The sequence below is a fragment of the Raphanus sativus genome, chromosome 8 (assembly GCF_000801105.2).
Source record: "Raphanus sativus cultivar WK10039 chromosome 8, ASM80110v3, whole genome shotgun sequence".
NCBI lineage: Eukaryota > Viridiplantae > Streptophyta > Magnoliopsida > Brassicales > Brassicaceae > Raphanus > Raphanus sativus.
This window is the reverse complement of record NC_079518.1, coordinates 6,630,920-6,652,141: the sequence shown is the minus strand read 5'-3', so window position 1 is coordinate 6,652,141 and position 21,222 is coordinate 6,630,920. Positions and strand designations below refer to the sequence as shown.

The 21,222-nt window shown below is 31.8% G+C and overlaps 4 protein-coding genes across 9 annotated transcripts; 1 reads left to right on the top strand and 3 right to left on the bottom strand.

Annotated features, from left to right (window-relative positions):
* Positions 1 to 392: 392 nt before the first annotated feature.
* Positions 393 to 2,761, bottom strand: LOC108822508 (uncharacterized). Of its 3 annotated transcripts, XR_008937843.1 has the most exons (7): positions 2,593 to 2,751; positions 2,305 to 2,510; positions 2,090 to 2,222; positions 1,653 to 1,764; positions 1,067 to 1,505; positions 873 to 974; positions 393 to 741 (listed from the first exon to the last, which is right to left on the bottom strand). XR_008937843.1 is itself a non-coding variant. In XM_056992539.1 (6 exons), the coding sequence occupies exons 1-4, from the start codon at positions 2,684 to 2,686 to the stop codon at positions 1,735 to 1,737; spliced, it is 459 nt and encodes a 152-aa protein (XP_056848519.1). In that variant the 5' UTR covers positions 2,687 to 2,761; the 3' UTR covers positions 393 to 741; positions 873 to 1,505; positions 1,653 to 1,734. The 3 variants fall into 3 exon arrangements, 2 of the variants coding, with proteins under 2 accessions (XP_056848519.1, XP_018451112.1); XM_056992539.1 differs by having other exon boundaries at positions 873 to 1,505; positions 1,653 to 1,760; positions 2,593 to 2,761; XM_018595610.2 differs by having other exon boundaries at positions 873 to 1,505; positions 2,593 to 2,758.
* Positions 2,762 to 3,501: 740 nt separating this feature from the next.
* On the bottom strand, positions 3,502 to 6,578 carry LOC108822505 (uncharacterized). The gene is made up of 13 exons (XM_018595608.2): positions 6,424 to 6,578; positions 6,223 to 6,275; positions 5,948 to 6,123; positions 5,751 to 5,871; positions 5,600 to 5,664; positions 5,375 to 5,518; positions 5,172 to 5,298; positions 5,005 to 5,034; positions 4,873 to 4,908; positions 4,500 to 4,611; positions 4,095 to 4,420; positions 3,786 to 3,998; positions 3,502 to 3,703 (listed from the first exon to the last, which is right to left on the bottom strand). The coding sequence occupies exons 2-13, from the start codon at positions 6,268 to 6,270 to the stop codon at positions 3,698 to 3,700; spliced, it is 1,404 nt and encodes a 467-aa protein (XP_018451110.1). The 5' UTR covers positions 6,271 to 6,275; positions 6,424 to 6,578; the 3' UTR covers positions 3,502 to 3,697.
* An 8,494-nt stretch (positions 6,579 to 15,072) lies between these two features.
* LOC130498858 (nucleolin 2-like) lies at positions 15,073 to 19,679 on the bottom strand. 4 transcript variants are annotated; one of them, XR_008937845.1, is made up of 7 exons: positions 19,323 to 19,679; positions 18,708 to 18,866; positions 18,457 to 18,558; positions 16,178 to 16,391; positions 15,683 to 15,903; positions 15,365 to 15,576; positions 15,073 to 15,280 (listed from the first exon to the last, which is right to left on the bottom strand). XR_008937845.1 is itself a non-coding variant. In XM_056992540.1 (5 exons), exons 2-5 carry the CDS (start codon positions 18,457 to 18,459, stop codon positions 15,264 to 15,266), a joined length of 453 nt encoding a protein of 150 aa, XP_056848520.1. In that variant the 5' UTR covers positions 18,460 to 18,558; positions 18,708 to 19,316; the 3' UTR covers positions 15,073 to 15,263. The 4 variants fall into 4 exon arrangements, 1 of the variants encoding a protein (XP_056848520.1); XR_008937846.1 differs by lacking the exons at positions 16,178 to 16,391; positions 19,323 to 19,679 and adding an exon at positions 18,976 to 19,316; XR_008937844.1 differs by lacking the exon at positions 16,178 to 16,391 and having other exon boundaries at positions 15,074 to 15,280; positions 19,323 to 19,673.
* A 586-nt stretch (positions 19,680 to 20,265) lies between these two features.
* LOC108822509 (bZIP transcription factor 29-like) lies at positions 20,266 to 21,078 on the top strand. Its single transcript, XM_018595611.2, has 2 exons — positions 20,266 to 20,416; positions 20,584 to 21,078. Exons 1-2 carry the CDS (start codon positions 20,389 to 20,391, stop codon positions 20,796 to 20,798), a joined length of 243 nt encoding a protein of 80 aa, XP_018451113.1. The 5' UTR covers positions 20,266 to 20,388; the 3' UTR covers positions 20,799 to 21,078.
* The last annotated feature ends 144 nt before the right edge of the window (positions 21,079 to 21,222 follow it).

Below are 21,222 nucleotides of genomic sequence, written 5' to 3'. Positions count from 1 at the left end.
TATTTTAAATTTTATAATAATATTTATATATTTTGTATAAATGTTTATATTCTACTTTGTTTGTAGAATTTTAACTACTTAAAACAAAATGATTTCTTTTTATGGATTCAAATCTGGATATAAATACTCGTGGATAATATAATATTTAGACGGATATCCAAACTGGATATTCGAAAAATACAAATCCGAATCCAGATACTAAAATCACAAATCTGCCGTATCCAAATCCAGATACATTCCAGCCCTGTCCAAATTCAGATCCATTCCAGCCCTAGAAGGATATGTAGTTTAGATAAATTTAAAAATTCATTTTAAGTGGGTATATATAGTTTCATTAATAATATACTTTCAACACTTTATTTAATCAATTTTAACAAAATGCATGTGTAAAGAACGGACGATAATGAGGGTGTACGTCAACCCTGACTTTTTAAAAATAAATCTTAGAAACTGTTCTCCTCGTAGAAAGTACTATGCCGTAATTGGCTGAAAGAAAAAAAAACCTTGAAATAGGAAAAACATTGCAAAGTTCGAAATACGTCAAGCAGAGAAAATTAGGAAATTGTAAAATGATGAAAGCTATGTGGGGTTGACGGCTTGACATCTTAAAACTCTCATTCACAGGGATGTTTGCGTCCACCTTCTTTGCCACCAGCTGCAGTCGTGTTACTGGCAGAAGCGGAAGCAGATGCTTGGCCATCTTTCCCTTCAAACAAATGGAGCTTAACTGGTGTTGAGACTCTGAGAGACAGTTGGACATGTGTTTTAAAACATGAGTTAGATGATAACATTTTCAAGGAAAAGAGTAAAATTAATAGACTGGTAACTCTATGAAATCTCTAATGTCTGTAATAAGCAGAAAAAAAACTGACATGGGCTTTCGTTACAGGAGTTCTATCTTCATCACTGAGCATCTTTGGCATAGCGGTTGCTCCACCAGGGAAATAAGGATTGTAGTGTAACCCTTCTCTGATCTGTTTCACTTGCACAGGTTCATTTTTTCAAAACCCTTACAATTTGAAGTTGTAATAAGTAGACTGATGGCAGAAAAAAGATAGAAGTTAACCGAAATTCCAGTGGGAGGATCACGGTAACCAGTCAAAAGAGCAAAGACATAGTTTTGACCATTGTGACATGCCTGGCAGAAAACTAACAAAGATGGTCTAGGGCACAGAAGATGACTTCTCTTACAAGTATACAAATTGAGGTGAAAGAACAGCATAAACCTTAGTTATAAGCTTAGGTCAGGTGGATACGCTCATCTATTGGCGAACCTTGCAGCTGACTCATTGGAGTAAGGTTGAGGAAGGCAGTCACTGTGTTCACCAGGCCGGGGGAACATCTTACCTTCATCATTTGGTCCGTCAACAACCTCGATCTCAGCAGCCATTGTCTTTGCCTCTTCCTCTGTGTAGGCAACACCCACCAAATCACGGTATGAGATGAGAGACAGGGAGTATCAAGATGCGAAGACTTGCTGCTAACCCTGGTGGGCAAGACGCATCCTGCTCAAATTATCAAATCAACCACCGAAAGCTACAATAAGTCAGTCTTTGAACTTACTCATTTGTCTCCCATAGTAGTGTTAACCAAAAGAAAATAAAGAAAAAAACATCTCTGAGAAAGTGTATGTAGGATGAGAACTGACGAACCATGGTCATAAGAGCTGAGAATGTTGCTCAAAAAAAAAAAGAGGCCCACGGTAGAAACCCTCCTCCTCCTCCAACCATTTGATCAAACCCTTTTTTGTGGCCAATCAACTTCCTGAAAGAAAGACCAAAGCTATATAAATTCGACTCTGCATACAGACCCGACGAAAATATTAAACATAAGTGAAAGAATATGTGCATCCACTGATTAAGAAGAAAGAGACGTGTTTTTGCAGACATGAAAAATCAGAGACGGATTTGAAGGGTCAAAGAAGAAGAATGAAAACCTAATCTATGAAACGGCAGATTTTGGTTCCAAAAGGTAATCGTTATACAGAAGTAACACAAGTTTGAAGTCAAACTGTACAATACTATCAACACTCACAACAAAATTTCAGGCCATAATTAATCCGACAAAATCGTGAGATAGACCACCAAACCTGCTATTGTAGGAGTCGCCAAGACATCTGCTTCAGGGTTTGTGTCGGCTTCAGGAGATATCTCCGCATCCATAGCTTGCGGATGAGAGGATTCAAGTTCCGGCTCTCCAGATTCCGAAACCTGTCCTTGATTCTTAACCGGAACCAACGCAGAATAAGAAAATCAGAAGTACGATTCGTGCGAAGAGATGAAGTGAGAAGCTTAAGCAAGTTACCATGGCTGCGGCTAACAAAAGAATCAGCTGCAGATTCGATTCGAGTCCAGAATCGGATGAGTCTATCGACCAAAGACCGGTCCTGCCAAGTCGGAGTGAGTCGAAGGTGGTGTAGGGGACGGCGGCGGCGGCGGAAACGGCAGCGTTTGCGGAGACGGCGGTGACGACGGAGACGGGAGCGACGGCAGGGACGGCGGCGAAAACAGCTGGTGAAGTCATTTTTGCAAGAGTATCAAAATGGTGTAAACGATGTTATGAGAAATGAAGAGAAAAGGGTTGGGAGCTAACCTGAGAGCTCTATATAAATGAGGATTGGAGAAGCGGAAGACCGAATCGTTTCGTCGACAGAAGAAGTGCCCAGTTGAGTGTTAATAAATACCATAACTGAAGAAGAACGGAAGAGGAAGAGGAAGAGGGATCGAGAGCGATCAGGAAAAAAAATCTAATCGACAAACCCTAAGGTAACGATGGGCCAGAACACACAAAATTAAAAAGACAGAACATACAAAGTGAAACACATGTTAAAGCCCAAACCAAAAAGACAGCCCATTTTTTAGAAAATGACACGTGGCACTTTGGTGGGAGTGATACTCCGGCATTATAATATAGATTGGAGAAGCGGAAGACCGAATCGTTTCGTCGACAGAAGAAGTGCCCAGTTGAGTGTTAATAAATACCATAACTGAAGAAGAACGGAAGAGGAAGAGGAAGAGGGATCGAGAGCGATCAGGAAAAAAAAATCTAATCGACAAACCCTAAGGTAACGATGGGCCAGAACACACAAAATTAAAAAGACAGAACATACAAAGTGAAACACATGTTAAAAGCCCAAACCAAAAAGACAGTCCATTTTTTAGAAAATGACACGTGGCACTTTGGTGGGAGTGATACTCCGGCATTATAATATAGATTGGAGACTGCACTTTAGTGGGCTTCCCTAGAACCTAGATGGACTTGGGTTTCTTATTATTTATTTTCCTCTAAATCAATAACGGGCCGGAATCTCTAATACGAGATTCAGTAATGTGAATTAATATTATCTATGTTGGACACTGGAAGCCCCAATATATGGCCTAGTAATGATATGGTTACTTCATAGTGTGATGATACCCCTATTTTTTTTCAGCTCACTCGTTAAGCTGTTTCTTTATCTTGCACGATACAATACAAGGGTTTCAAGTGTACTTAACATATAGATGATACTAATTCTGATAGTGATGATTCAATTATCTCAATGTTTTGACGGTACAAAAAGCAAAAGTTGGTCACAAAACAAAGTTTGGATTTTTTCTGTAACACAAAAACAAAGTTTGGATAATTTGCAAGAAATATAAACATCTTAGAAAAAGAAGTGAACAATAACGCCCTTTGCCCAGGATCTCTCTCCTCCACTTCAATGCTGAAATAATATATATCAATATAAGCGATACTATTTTAATAATACCAAACGTTAATATAAATATAAGTATATTAAAGTTTACCTCGAAAACAACCACTGATTTAATCAGGCACTTGTGTCTTTCCATCTTAATGAAACCCTCATCATCTCCATACTTCTTTCCCCAAGTCTCTTGGAGTTGAAAATACTCTATCCCATTCTCATCAATATCGCTTCCAGTCAAGAAGAGACAATGCACAGGAAACTTTTCGAAAGTCCTCAAATAACAATCTATGTCATTTGGTCGATATATTCCCTTAGAGTAAAAAAAAGATAAATACTCTTATATTAGCATTAACAGATAAAATAATAAACTAGAATCGAAAATAACAAGATAAAACAAGTTGCTTACCCGTCCATCAAATGACTGAAAACCAGGAACACACTCAACGGTCACCATGACAGGTATTTTTGACGCAATGTCAATGAGAAATCTCTCAAAATCTTCAAACAGCGTCACATCACCACCCCTAGGACGCCTGTGAACAACCATCTTCTTGCAATACTGCTCCATGAACGTAGATGCAAGCTTAGAACTGCGGATCCCTTCCCCTGATACTTGATGAGCAGCATCAACCCCCTCAAGAATCTCTGGGATTGTAGGAACTGGTCCATTTATCCCTGCTTGTTTACAAGATGCTGAATGACCTCTGTGAAGGCCAATAGCCCAGCACTCAGCTTCAGAAAAGAAACAATATTAATCAGATTTTGCAACTTGAAACACTTACTACTTTCACATACAATATTCGTAACTTACATGCAACTTGTGCAGGAGTCTCAGGAATTAAGTCCGGTTTATCCTTTCTCCACGAGAATCTCTTTTGGGGCCCCCACGAGTTGTGTAAATTCGGCGGTATAGGTAATAGCGTCTGCAAGTACATATATGGCAGTGAACTCCTCAGTAACAAACATAAGATGAAATTGAATTGGGATGCGGAAAAACAAATCACACTGACATCCTTCAACTTTTGAAAACTGATACAGTTCTTTTCAGAAATAAGGAGAAGTATAAAAGTCAAATAAATAAGCGTAATGATTATAAACTACTTCCAGCCATCTTCCTAGAAGTCAAATAAATAGGCGTAATGATTATGAACTACATTCAGACATCTTACTAGCTTAATAGTTACCTTTTTCAGAGCAATCTTTTTTTCTTCGTCACTTCCCTGTTTTTAAGAAACGAGTTCAAAACTGATTAGACATGTATGTACAAAGGCTGAAAAGATGAGTTAAAAGTCAAACAAATAGGCGTAATGATTTACCTTTTCCAGGACTGGTTGCTGCTTACCTTCCTGCAAATATTAAAAAGGAAACTTGCTTATCTCAGTGAATGAAACATAGCATCAATAATAAAAAGAAAATAGAGTGCAGAAAGTTTAAAGAATAGAATTTCTCAAACAATTAAAATTCATATTATGTATTCACTTACAATTTCAGCTCGGTAGCACAGTTTAGGTGTAGCACTTCTGATTTCAACTTTTCGTCCAGTAATTTCGGTGTGACCAATCAAATCCTTGTACTTCTTCTCTTTGAGATCAATGAATATATACCCAAACCTGTAGAAAAGGAAAAAAAAAAGTTACAACATAGAAAGAAAAATTCACAAAGTCACAAATATGACTAAGAACATACCCAAGACTTAAACCAGTGCTATCTTCGACTGGAAGAAATATATTTAGTATTTTTCCACGTCGACGGAATTTCCGACGAATCTCCCCTTTGATAACATCTATGTTGACTTCGTTGTTGAAACCACTAACACATATGATCTCTCGACTGTGAAAATAAATTACATATAAATCAAATTAGTGAGTACAGGTACTAGTTTAATATTTCAAACAAAATGGAAATGCTTACCTGTTCCCACGCCGTGCAACGTAAAGTACTTGTTTCCCCATCATTCTACCATTTAATTTCAGACCCTATAAACAACAACAACAACATCAAGTTCACTTAGAAATACATAGTAAATGAGAAATAGTCAAATTTCAAACATTCATCATATAACCTCTTTTGTTGCAGAACGAGAAGCAAAAAAGACATCAGCTTGATGGTCAACAATCACATTTTTCTTGTTGAACACATCAATTAATTTTACTTTGACAGGTGTTCTATTGAAGAACTCTAACCTGCAAATGAAATGTTAAAGCATAAAAAATGTTAAAACAAGACATCAAAAAAAAAGGGGGACAAATTTTCACTTACACATCTTCCTCGGTAGCATTTCCAGGTAGTTTTGAAACACCGAGTTGGTTTTCAAGATAGAGGCCCTCATACTCCGACTCAGAACTGCTTGATTTCCACATAGTAGGAGAATAACTTGGATTCAACTTCCGCTTCTTCTCATCATCTTCATCTTCATCTTCATGTTTAGTCCTTGCCTATAATTGAATAAGAGATTAAAGCAAGCTCATATATAAACCTATTAAAATCTCAGACCTATTTTTTGTTTTTTTTTATATTTAAAATATAAATCTCACCTTACGCTTCTTCTTTTTGCCCGAAGGCTCTGCGGATTGGGATGACATTACTCCTGAATAAGAAGAAGCAACGATGATATCTCAAGTAAAAATAGAAACCCTAAAGAGAGCGATGGCTAAACGGCTTAAAGCGAATGAAGATTCTCGAGAACAATTTGTTACGTATTGGAAATCAAACGACGATTACAGCCTAAAACTTACCAGAGAATTGATCGAGCGAGACAAGCGGCGGACTAGGGTTTGTTTTTTTGGCGAATCAGATTTGCGCAACTTGTAAAGATACTGTATAGTCCAAGCTCCGTCTCTAGAAAAACCCTATAAATGTTGAAAACTCCCCAATCGCTATTACACACGTACGAGCGAGCTCCTTGTAAACGAATTTCGCTTTTTGACACGTGCGAGCACGAATACGACGTTGTTTTCGTTTGTTTGACAATGCTGCTGTAGGCCTATCTCAGGAAAAAACCTAAAACTTATTTACTCAATTATTATTTAGTGTTATTATATCAATTGTAAAAGAAAAGAAAAATAACACACCAAAATATTATCTTTAATAGGATAATATTTTTGTTACCTTTTCTTAATAATCAGAAACAATTTGAATTCCTTCCGTATCTTAAAGAGTGTCATTGTGACATTTTTCACACAGATTAAGAAAGTTGTTGAAATATATGTAAATTGTAATTAATTATACTTTTTTGACCAATAGTATTTTAGATAAATAAAATTATTTATAAAATCAATGCAGTTTACAATTAATTTTCAGCTGAAAGTTAGTATAATTTACATTGGAATTGTAAAGTGACAATCTTTGTGTAACAAGAAAATAAGCTCAAAATGACACTTATTATGAAACAGAGGGAATAATATTTTTTAGTAGTGATTTCAAAGTTATGGTGTTTTTTTCACAAATAAAAACAATAACATAATAGTAGAAGAAATTTTTAAAAGTCAAAAATCCTAAATGTAGACAGAATTATAGTTAAGCAGTTCGTAGAAACAAGTTGTGATTGTAGAAAAATCTTAAAAGTATTTTGTAGTAATTTGAATTTACGTTGAAAAACGTAGCTAGTATCAAATACACCATAAAAAAATAAAGGCTTTATAAGTTTACCTATGCATAGATTTTGCATAAAATAATGTCCTAACTCCTAGGCACGGCGGAATAAAGATCTATCAAAACATGATTTGTAATGTCTCTATGATCTTTTGAACCTAAAACAGGCTAATGACATTGTATGGTTTATAAGCCGCTTATATATAATATAGGATGATCAAACTTAAACTTACTATTCCTCCGATTTACTCAACAGCTCGTGAAACAAAAGGCTGGTTCAAATATGAAACCCGCACTGTGCTAAGGTTCAACGTAATTAGCGCCATGAATCCTCTTGGTGTTGAAGATAATTCTCTCTCTATAATTTCATTGATTTGCTTGCCACCTAAGAAACTTCTCAAGGAAAACGTTTTTTTGCTAAGTTTTCTTGAAGCCTTATGCAAGGTACACTTTGAGAATTTTTAAAATTTTGTTTTTTTTTTGTTTTGTGATCAATTTTCTTTTTGGCTTTTTAATTTATAAATCAGAAGGGATATATGTTACTTTGTTATATAAGCGAATTTATGAAACAAATATTAAGTACTTTTTAGAGGGTTTTACCATTAGAAACGACATGGCTTTGGACTAAAGAGGGACTAAGAACACGTTCTCAAGGAAAACGTCACAAGAGAAACGAGGGACTAAGAACACATCTATAAATGGTGTCTGAGCAGTTAGCGTCTAACGTTGTCCTAATGATTACTTCATTGGGCTTATTGTCTCGAGCAGATATAAGCGAAATCTCCCTTTAGGGAGTTGAAGTTGTGTAACTAAAGAGCCATAAGTCTCTATCACTGACTAAGATATAGTTTCTCCTCCATGATATCAAGTGGTCATGTTGATTTGTGTCTTCACATTAGAAATCTTGATATTCCAAATGGCTACTTAATTAGCTGTTTACAGAACGATGAAAAGATTTGTAGTTCCCGTTCCTACTTGAACCAGCCTTCATTTCAAGCTCTACTAAGAATTTGGATTTGATTATTCAATGGGTGGCCTCACAATTCCTTGCTGTGCACAAAACTTTGTACATCTTGCTTCTGGCCTCGACTGATCATGCCTCACTCGTATAAAATTTTCGTTGATTTTGTTTATTTTATTTTCCTTTAGAATAGTTTTTCTTTGTAATTAGTTTTTTTCAACTCAAATCTAATTAATCGATTAGTCTTCTTTCTTGAGAATGGAAATTTCAGTTATAGACGTACTGCATAGGTCCACTTTTGTTAGTTGATACCTACTATTGTTTGAAACTTGACCGGGCAAAAAAAACATAAACCAAATATAAGATTTGATAATGTCTATGTAACAACCGAAACCAATTAAATGACCTTTCTAAACAAAAACAACTGAAACCAAGAAAAATAGAAAAATATGGGTAAAACCCTTACATTAATCTATGATTTTTTTTTCTGAAAAGTGTCAGGTAAAATTTTACGACCAATTGTTTTGCAGCTTCAGGGAGGACGCAGGGAGTGATAACCTTACATCGATCAATACCACATGAGACGTGAGTTTCAAACACGAGCGCTGCACTGACGTCTGACTCATTCACCACTTGGTTCCTCCCCAGCCGCAAACACTCTCGAACGGAGGTTGATTTCTTCCATTCTACTATTAAGAAATCAAAACACTATCTTTGACTCGGGTTTTTGTTTCAGAAGAAGAAATGAGAAGAATTGAGGATAAAAATAATAAATTAAAGAATATAAATAGGTGGTTATTAGAGGGTAAATTAATGTTTAGACCAATGGAAAATGTTGTATTCTGATACTCAGCGCAAATGGTCTAGCTATGGCGTAGGGAAAAGTAGGTGGTAGGGATAAAATGAGAAGGAAATTTGGCTTCAAAAATCATGGGTATACTAGGATAAGATCCGCCCCTTGCGCGGAATGAAGTTGTTATTTTTATTATGTTTTGGAGAATGAAATAATAATTCGGTTTTATTTGAATTAGGGATGCTCAATCCGAATATAAGATTGGTTTCAGTTCGGTTCGGTTTTTTTTGGTATTTCGGTTTATAAAATATAACTAATATTCTAAATTCATATTTACTTTGACTCGATGTGGTTTATAAACCGTCGGTTTGTATTTTATTTGGTTTTATACCAAAAACAAAATTATTTAGTTTGAGATCATACTATATATTATACGAATTTTGGAGTTATGTTGTCAAAAAATCATTTATTAAACAATATTATATATTTAAATAAAAGATTAAAAACAAAACATGCTTCTATCATCTAATAAAATAATCAAATCTAAAATTAATATCAAAGCTCTAAATTTAAAAATAAAAATAAAAAACAAAACAAAAGCATTAAAGAAAAGTTTTATTATTCTTTCATATTTAGTGTTCATCAAATTAATATGTCTTCGATTAAACACAACTCTATTTGTTTAAAGATAAAAAAAAATTGTAAAGAATTTCAACTAATTGTTATCCATCAAATTTATAATCTTTACTTCAATTTATTTATTATTAAAATAAAGCAAAAATATCAAAAAAAAGACTAAAAAAATAAGAAATCTCAGTTGTAGTAAATTGTTACTTAATTATAATTCAAGTCACTCTATTGATTTAATATATAGGGGATATGTTGGACTGAACATTTGTAATTGTAATTGTGGACCGAAATCTATTTGAATTTATGATGAGCGTGATCGATTTGGGTTTAAATTTTTTATCACCATGTTTATATCTATAAAAACTGTAATGTGGTCAATAAGTCATTTTTATTCCAAAAACATGTTCTACAATTTTTTAATATTTAATTTTCACATCATTGAGAACCATTTTAATGATTTTAGAACCAGCACCTTATTATTTCCAAAATCGAATTACTTTGACTTTAATCTTCCACATAGTTTTGAAAGATTTCACCTAGACGACTAAATTGATGCAACCAATCGTTAGTATTTATATATATTAATAAATTTGAATATTTATTAAATAAAAAAATATTAATACAATTTTATAATCATTTGTATATTATTATAACAAAAACAATTAAGCTATTGATCACAAAATTTTCAAAGTGGGTCTTCAAATTTTTAATAATTTATAGATGTTTTGAAAAATTCAAAATATAACATATAAGAAAAAATATAAATGTTTTTATTATATAGTTAATGTGATTATTTAATATCTTTTAATAATATAAAATTAAACAAAAAGAACTCAGATACAAAAATTGTTATCAAATATTTATTATTCATAATAATTAATTTTCATATATACGTTAATCATATTAGATAATTTCGTAGCTTTTATTTAAAGAAGATTATTTAATATGAATATTTATTTAATAAAAATTCATATTAACACAATTTTATGATCATTTGTATCTTATTATAACAAACAAATTAAGCTATTGATCACAAAATTTTCAAAGTGGGATCTTCAAATTTTTAATAATTTATAGACGTTTTCAAAAATTCAAAATATAACATATAAGAAAAATCTAATTGCTTTTATTATATAGTTAATGTGATTGTTTTATATCTTTAATAATATAAAATAAATCAATAAAGATCTAAGATACAAATTTTTTATCAAATATTTATTATTCATAATAATTAGTTTTCATATATACGTTAATCATATTAGGTAATTTCGTAACTTTTATTTAAGGAAAGTGCGAGATTTTTTTTTGTACATTATTTATCAATTTGATAGTTAAGTTAATAAAAAGTGTAATATAAGTTAAGATAGACCAACATATTTTTCTAAGAATAGTATATTTTATATAGTTATTTATTAAATGAGACTTCATAATCATATAGTTCTATGATCAGCACTTGTATAATAAGTTTATAATTTATAAGTGTTCTTGAAAATTCATTCAATGTTTTAATTTTAAAATGTTTATGTAATCTTATATGGTATATATTTAATATATATATATATATATATATATATATATATATATATTTGTTTTATTATAAAATGTTATTTTTTACTCATATGATTTTAAAATCATGTGTATCTTTTTATAAAAAAATGTTAAACCATTGATCATTTATTTTAACATATTAATTTTAATATTTTTAGTCATTTGTTGTAGTTGTTTAAATTCAATATATAACATATATGAAAAAATCCAAATTTAAATTTTGTAGCTAATTTGATTGTTTAATTTATTTTAATAATATAAAATTAAACAAAAAATGATGGAGGATATATAATTTGTTATCAAATCTTTATTATTATAACCATTAATTGTCAAATATATATATTAGTCATTTATGGTAATTTCGTAGGCTTTATTTAAGGAATGAAAATAGATAAATCAAATTAAACTATTCACTTTTTCAATTTCAGTGTAATCATGACATGTAGGATTAATTAGCATCTTAATTGACTGACACATGGACATTGGGCTTTTTCTAAATACTACAAAAATGAGGATCTAATTTTCGAAATGTTCCTCCTTTAATATATAAGCGATTAAAATTATATACAGATAAGATTATAAAAAAGAAAATATTATATGATAAGAGTAATTTTATGTATAAATATTAATATATCAACTATAATTATTAATAAAAAATAATTTAATATTTCAAGAAATTCGGATCTGGATCCTAGTATCTGAACCTAAAATCAAGATATTCAGATTTGACGGATCCGATGTTTTACTATCTAGATCCGGACACCCCGAATATCTTATTTTCGGAGCGAATCGGGATCGGATCTCGGGTTAGATCCGGATCCGAATAATAAGTCTCAGTCCTATACGTAATCACTAAGGATTAATTCAAAAACTTTGCAATACTTGGTAATGGACCATGATTTAAAACATAAATATTAGATCATACATTAATTAGCAAATTGATTTTCTGTTGCACACAAAAAAAAAAGAATTTGGTTCATCTCTCATTGACAGAAAAATATAATGCCAAAACTAACATACTAAAGTTGGACCATTTTCGTCGAAAAATATTATGGCATAACTGACATATTATAACTGGCTTCGTTATTGTCTGAAAAAGTATTAAGCCAATATGTAGCTTCTTTATTGTCTGAAAAAGTATTAAGCCAAAATTAACATATTAGCACAGTCACATTAAAGCCCTAATATTTAAGCTTTATATTTTATTTCCGTAAACGGATACTACTAAATCACTTGTAGACTTCCATATCAAGCCAAAAAAGATTTAGACAAATCCTAAATTTAAGGATTGATTTGTGACTAATTATTAGTTTCTGAAATCATACACTTTGACAAAACATATTTATTAAATATATTGTATATTTAAGAGTAATGAATAGTGAGTTGCCATAAACTAATGTTACAAAACTTGTAACTCATGTATATTGTGGACCTAAAAGATACATGATCCGACCAAAATGACAAAAGACCTTACGGAAAATATCATCACCTTGATGCTTATAATTCTTTACAAACGTTTGTTAGAAAAACTTTTTTTTATTATTATCTAATTAGTAAATTTGAATTCTAGCAATCATTTGAATATAGTTGAGGATATTGCTTATCCTTGTTCTTCTGTATATTGTCGAAACCAAACCTCACTCAAACTGATATGATAGCATTGGAACAATACATTTAAACTGATATGATAGCATATCAACGATATGCAAAAAAAATCTGATAACATATATTCGTTTATCATAACTATAATGAAGATACTTGATGTATATTTTAAAAGTGAAGATGATATCCCTTATATATTAAAACAGAATTATTGACTTTAATGCATTCACACTAATTTCGCCACGTGTCGCTTTCACAGTCAATTTAAAAATCGATTGAACATAATTTCTATAAATTGTTTTTCCTATCCCTTATATAAAAGCTACGGAATTACCAAATATGACTAATATATATATATATGAAAATTAATGATTCTAATAAATAAGATTTGATAACAATTTATATATCCTCCATCATTTTTGTATAATTTTATATTATTAAAATAAATTAAACAATCAAATTAGCTATAAAATTAATAGTTTAGATTTTTTGTTATATTTTGAATTTAAAAAACCAACAATAAATTACTAAAACTGTTAAAATTATTACGTTAAAAATTAATGATCAATGGTTTAGCATCCCTTATATATTAATGATATCTCATGTTTTTATAGGTTTTTAGATTCATATTTTAGTTTATTATGATCATTTTAGGTTGCATTTAGATGTATATATTGCATTTGCATACACATTTGCATATCACAGGGTCTAAAATGCACAATTGAAAGTTTTGGGTGAATTCGCAAGGGCATTTCTGCAATTTTAAGAGTTTTGGGGCGAATGCGCGAATAACTAAGATTCTAGGGACCAGATTTGCAAATAATCTAAAGTTCTCCATTGGAGACTATCGAAGCTTTTCTTTTCGCAAAGCTCGACCCCAACGACGACGACGGAGGGTCTTGACGACTTGAACAGTGCTTCACGGTGGCTTGGAGACTTGATTGTGATCAATTGATGCCGCCTGAGATCGTGGTGAGTGAAGAGGAGAATAGCTCGAGAAGTGGAGATGGCTTCGTGGTGAGAGAAGAGGAGCCGCGGCGGAGAAGCTTCGTGGTGAGAGATGGAGACTGGACGCCGTTGAGAAGCTGAGCACGAGAATGACCACGGATTGAAGTCAGCCGTGTCGATTTGCAGCTTAGCGAGAAATGGAGAAGTCGTGGAGATGAGATCTCGAGTCGGCGGCGTCTGGTCACGGAGGAGCACAGCAAGGCGACGAAGATGGAGCAGTGGAGCACATGCTCAGCTTTGAAGATAACCAATGCATATTTAAAATAGACAACAATGATATATCATATAATCGTTTAATTTTTTTACCTAGTAGCGAGTTAAATAATGTAATAGACCAGCAAATTTTTCAATTTCATTCTAAACTTGCCACGTAGGACAATTGAACATTCTAATTGAATGACACGTAGGATAGGAGCTTTTTTAATTAATACAAAATTAAGGTTCTAATTTTCGAAATGTTTCTCAATTAATATATAGGGGATTGCAAAAATAGAGGTTGGTTTAGGTGTTGTAATAAAAAAAAAGGTTGGTTTAGGTGTACATATATACCAATTACTCTATAAATAAAGTATTACAAGAAGAAAATAAATGAGTAACTAGTCACAAATTTTCTTTGTTTTGAAAATTATTCCTTGTAACTCCTAATAAGAAGTAGAAAAAAATGCTATAGATAACATATTATTCAAAAAAAAAATATATATATTATTCAATGCGGTCATTTTATATTGGTCACTTTCTAGGGAAAAAATAGTAAGCATATTCATAAACATAATATAGTAGATTCGAGGCTACTTCTTGCAGATTTGTGGTGATTATCTTAAGGGACCTTTGGACCCAATACAGAGAAGCCCAGATCTGCTGCGCGTGGCCACTGGTGGCTTAACATGGGGTGATCACCAGCCCTCCTGGATGCTTTCGGCGGGCTCTCTGGCGGGCAATGCCCAGATTTCCGAGACGGTCATTAGGCGCTAGTCGGATTCCTCTCGAGGCATTCGGATACCAGGGTTATCAAAAAAAAAATATAGTAGATTCAATAAAATTAAAAGAGAAACAGAAGGTAAAAAACAAAAACTACATTCATTCTGGTCTTCGTGGACTTTACTTTTAATGGAAAGTTTTTTGGGCTTCTAAACTAATTTTTGGGGCCCGACTCACTATTCAATTCCTGTTTAATCTAATATCAATTTTGATCATGACTGATATAAAAGTATAAGAAATTGCTTTTGAAAAAATAGATGAAAGATTGCCATAAATAAATAAAAAGAAATAACAAGTTTTCATAAAATAAAAAAAAAAGATTCAAACAGTTGACAAAAGAAAAAGATTCAACATTTAATTTAGACATAAATAATGCGCATAAGTAGCAGAATGCTAAAACAAGGCATCTTAGAATACAAAGGATGATGTAGCTGGTCGGGTAAAGCAGTAGCTTCTTGATCTTGCTAGGTATTGCTAGGCTCTGAATGCAATCGTTAAAAATAATCACCAATGAGTTATTTTCTTGTAAAGATTCAAAAATAAATAAATAAATAAAATGATGTACCTAACGGGATTCGTAGTCTGCAATCCTCATAGAAGCGTTTCCTAAACCGCTTCGTTGAAGCAATACCACAACGTTGACAGCCACGACGGTTGGTATATCCATAGTATTCACTTCTCTTTATAGCCATTGTAACCGTAAGTCTCATCCCTCCCAAGTAACTTCCATCGAGTGTTAAAGCCTTGTCTCGATTTCCCATATTAATGAAAGCAAAACTGAAGAAAAAAGAAGATGCATATAAATTAGGATAAATTAGTTAAATAATTTAGGATGCATATAAATTAAATAGATTGGTAGAAACTGAGGGAAGAAGTAACAAACCCCATGGGAGAGCCAGTATCACAATGAAAAGGAATATAAACCCTTGAGACCTCTCCACAAGAACTGAAGTGTTTAATCAATGTTCTCTTTATTTCATCCTTAGGAAAGGAACAATCAAATCCCAGAACGAAAATTGTTTGCCGGTTTTTCAAATCTGCATCTTCAGATTCGAAATAGCACTCATTGTCTACCACCTTTTCCTTTGAAGTGTTACTAGTCTCCTGCAGACATATGGTTGAGATTAACAACTCCACCAGTGTAAAGATTTAGTCATGCAATTGAAGGCATGTGAATATAATTATATTGGTCGGCTGTATTTATGAAAATGTTATATATTTTGATACTCAAAAAATTTGAAATTTTTACACTAACAATCTCTTCGTCCAAGCATTGCAGCATGAGACAAACTGTCTAAAATATCCTAAAATGTAAGAATCTGTTTATGTAAAAATTTGAATGTCCCCAAGGCACAAGTACATTTTTGAGTGTTCTCACCGCGACTTGGTGATGGTGTAGACAAAGAAACCCAGGAACAAAATCTTTCGATATGGCACCCCATTACATAGGTGTTGTATGTAATATGAGGCAGAAAAGGAAAAATACAAAGAATGGCTTTTAAATAAGTATGAGTCCCTGGCATATGCGAGGACAGAATCTTTTGCCTTGGCAAAAATGACAAATATGGTCGGAGATCGAATATAATCGAAACCTATATTCATATCATCAAAAAAATATTTTCAGCACAAAATTATGATATCTTCCATATATTACGAGAATCTACAGATTTCATTTAATGAAACAATCTTCATCATTTCGATCAAAACCAAAAAATACACAAAAGAAAATGTATTTGCAAATTGCAAATTATATAGAATTTAAGTTTCAAATAAATTATATAGAATATTCTTAAAAATATTAATACAATATAGTACAGTAAAAATTATATAAATTAATAATATTAAGATTATGATATTTTATTAATTTATAGAATTATTAATTTTTAAAAAAAATCTTTTTAGATTTATCTATTTCAAGATGTATTTTTATCTAAAATAAGAAAAATATTTTGATTTTTTGTATGAATATATTAATTTTTGTTTTTGAAATTTGACATATATAATTTTATGATATTATTTGGTATATATTAATTGTGTTTCATAGAATTTAATTATGGATTTAGATATGTTTTTACTAAATTTCATCAAAATATATTTGTTAAAAAAATATAAATTAATTTTGTTGTGAATATAAAAACAAACAATAAAATAGTTGGTCGTACTTACATAAAATATGTTAATTTATAAATTATTAGTCTATAATTGTAAAGAGACCATATATTTATATATGATTTCCTAAAAAATGTTATTATAATTATGAATTTGTGTTATATTTTGAATCAATTCAATTTAGGATTGGAAAAAATTATTAAATTATCGTATTTATTAATTTATCAAATATTAATTTATAGAGTTTCTGCTGTATATACATATTTGATATGGATTTTGCTCAAATTATTTCTATAAAATGAAATTAAAAAACTTGACATCAACGGCTACAAATAACATAATTTAAAAAACTAATGAATTTTTACATAAGTGCATTGAATTAGAAAAAAATATTGGGGGTATAAATTCACGCGTCTGGGTGGGTGTTTTATAATTTCTTACTAGATTTTGACCCGTCCTTTTGAAGGGCGGAACAATTTTATAAAAAATTTAAAAATAAAAATGATTTTTATTTATGTTTTAGTTTTATTTATAGTTCAGTTGCTTTTTAAATTTTTATGAAAAACACATACATGTTTGTAACAATGGTTTGAGATTAGATTATTTGATTTTGCTTTTTTCTTTGGTTTATGACAAAGGTTAGTGCTGACTTGTGCATAGATATTGTTTTTCTGATTATTCTATATATTTGGTGGTATATAATATACATATATAATATACCAAAATTTTATGGATTTACTTAGAATATAAAAAGGGTTGGGATACCCAATTAGTTTTTGGATGAAGCCCATATATTAACAGAATATAATTTAACATATAAAGAATTCAATGAAAGGTCGTGTATAGATAATTTAATTTGGTTTACTTATAAGAGATTATATGCTGATTTAATTCAAGTTGGCTTGTTTGGTTTGTAAAAGAAGCGAGATATATGTAATAATTAGATTATAGTATATTAAACTAAATTAGATTATAGTATATTAAACTAAATGGTCCATAAATTATGCACTTTTCTAACAAATTTGAAATAGTCCAAAAGTTAATGACAACTTTTATAATAGATAAACTTAGGATTCTATTTTAATAGAGTAGATGGTTGTATTCATTTTATAGCATCAAATAATATACAATCTATTAATTTCAGAGGGTCAATCGTAATAACAAAATTGAAACAGTCCAAATTTAATTGTGAAATTTTTAAGTAGATAAAATTTAGTACCTTAAATTAATAGATTACATAACTAATAATTTTAAATATATTAATGTCTTGTATTTTTCGAATACTTATTCGGCTTTTGTTCAGGTCGGAGTTGGTGTCGGTTCTTTGGATATAACAATTAATGATATGTTCTAGTGTTTATGCATATGTCCAATCAGATTCAAAACTTTTATTTTCGAGTCGATTTCAAGTCGGTTCTTTGGTGTGGTATCTTGTCAAAATCAACTCAATGTGGCATGGGTTTGACATGTAAGCAGCAAAATAGAGAGAGTCAGCACAATGTGACTTAAACAAAAGTTGAAAAAAGAGTAGCATAAAGAAGAAAATACCATGGATTCTTACAGTACACGATAAGTCCTCCACCTCTGTTTTGCTGCTTGGTTCAGTTGGATGTGTGATATGAAAAAGGCATCAACATCCAAAACTTTGACCTGAAAATCACAATTGGCAATTAGCTACTGGACATATGGCCAAATCAATAAAACACATAGAAATGGAGTCAAAGCTTTAAAGTCGCCTCAGCATTGCTCTCAACATTCTTGAGAACATCAAGTCTGAACTGAGTAGATTTAACAGTGACCTTGATCTTTTGAATGCCTGATCCGCACGTCTAAAACCATACAGAAACGTGTGAAGGGAAAGCTTGCTTAGGAGCTTTCGCATCTTCTAAATATCTTTTTGGCATTGACTCAAAAATTCACTCGTCTCTGTTCCACTCAGATAGTGACTGACCTGAGCTCTGCATTAAACAAAACATAGCTCTGATACTTTGATTCAAGAGAAAATTCACGAAAGAGTGCATGGGATGGGATGATCAACAATCAAGGGTGGAAATCACAGATACTAACCTGAGCTCTCATCTTTGTTTCTTGCCATCAAAATTCATATAGTTTTCTAAGGACCCGATTGTTATTTCTTATTTTGCTAGATAAATCTTGATCCTTTAGTAATAACTGAGCAATGGTCTCAACTCTGAGTTTTTGTTTTCGTTTTTGAAGATAACAACTTTGTAGAGTTTATGTGCTTAGCCCACCAATTCACAAACACCTTATTTTAAAGATATGTATACCCAGAAACAAAATTGCAAAGTTTTTTTGTTTTTCATGATTCAACCTACTCAGTAAAACTCTATAAAGCAAATTGAGGATTGAAAGGTAGAACCTGAAATCGAATGGAACAAATCTAATACACTCACATGGCCTTTCGTATGGATCAACCGGACCTGATATCTGAAGATTCCTTTCTCTAAATGATTGAAAGAAGCAAAAACTCTTGATCGAATCAAAGAGAATTGCTGGTCACGAATCAGTCCACCAACCCTAAATTCCACTTTGTTCTTTGTTTCATGCAAATTTATCTGTGTATAATGGTCGAAGGTAATGATGGTGGAACAGAGGAGAGGAGAAGACGACGACGCTAGAAATAACCTAGATGTTGGATAGATTTTAATATTAATCAGAATGATTAAAGTTTGTTTAATGTAAATATATCGGTCATCAAATAAATCGCATGTCATATGTGTTTTAACATTTAGTCACAACATTAGTCAATAGGCCCAAATTTAAAATATGCCAAGGTAATTTCAAATAGGACTCTATTTTAATAGAGTAGATAATGTGCATATTATCCATTTTGCTGGCCAATCATTTTGGTTAAGAATGTGCATATTATCCATTTTAGCCTGAGGTTGTAATTTCTTTAAGTTTATGCTAAACAGTAAAAATAAGAATGCAAAAGACTAAATAAAAAAGTTTCATCATTAATTATTTAGTCATAAATTATAAAACTAAATAGCATGAATCCCATAATACAACTACTTTGAGAACACACGGAATTTGTTATATTGGTCACTTTCTAGGGAAAAAAATAGTAAGCATATTCATAAACATAATATAGTAGATTCAATAAAATTAAAAGAGAAACAGAAGGTAAAAAACAAAAACTACATTCATCCTGGCCTTTGTGGGTTTTACTTTTAATGAAAAGCTTTTTGGGCTTCTAAATTAATTTTTTGGGGCTTCTAGACTTCTAGTCACTATTCAATTCCTGCTTAACCTAATATCAATCTGATCATGATTGATATAAATTGTTCACCCAAAAAAAAAAATGATTGATATAAATTCAAGTATTCCAATCTGTTGCGTACTTGCGTTAAACAGAAATTATGCCACAAAAATAAAAGTATAAGAAATTGTTGATCCACAGAGAGATATGACGGGTTGACAAACCAGAACAATGAGCTCAAGTTTCGTCTTCAAGCTATGGAGCAGCAAGCTCAGCTTCGCGATGGTATGCATTTCCTCTTGATAATTTGAGTACTAACTTGAAGAAATCTCTATTTTCTTTTTTTTTTATATTTTGTATTCGAAGCTTAGTGGAACAACTATTAGGTCATATATATATGTTTCCCTTAAAGGAGTGTGAGAAAATGATTTGTTTTTTTTCTTCCGTGGCAGCTTTGAATGAAGCACTTAGTGGGGAAGTCCAGAGACTGAAACTAGCAATTGGTGAGACCAGCCACAACGAAGCTGGTAGATCAAAGATGCAATCACTCAACGCCGAGATGTTCCAGCAACTCAACATCAGCCAGTTAACACAGCAGCCACAGCCACAGTCTCAGCAGAACCAGAATGGAACCATGTCACCAAAACCTGAATCAAATGAATTATAGTGCAGATAAGTTGTTGACTTGGTGGCTGGATCAAAGGGATTTGGAGTCTTTAGTTTTCACGTTACATATCATCAATCAAACATTATAATTTTATTTATCTGTGCAGTCTGTTGGAATTATATATATCATATTATATGGCGCAAGTTCAGAAAGATAGTGAAAACGATTCAATGCATGGTAGACAGAATATGGTTGTAATGGAGGCTCAAGGGGTTTGAGTTTCAGACAAAGAGATTCTCTGTTTGTTTTATGAGTGGTTTGGGTTCTGTCTCTGGTTGTTTGTTATCGTCTATTTTTTTATCTGGAAACTGTAGTTACAACTTAACAGGCCAGGTCTCACGTCGTGCCTGGTAAGCATCCAAGAATATTCTCACTTCCTTCCAAAACGCAATTTAACTCGTCGTTTGGCTACCGTCGTCTATAT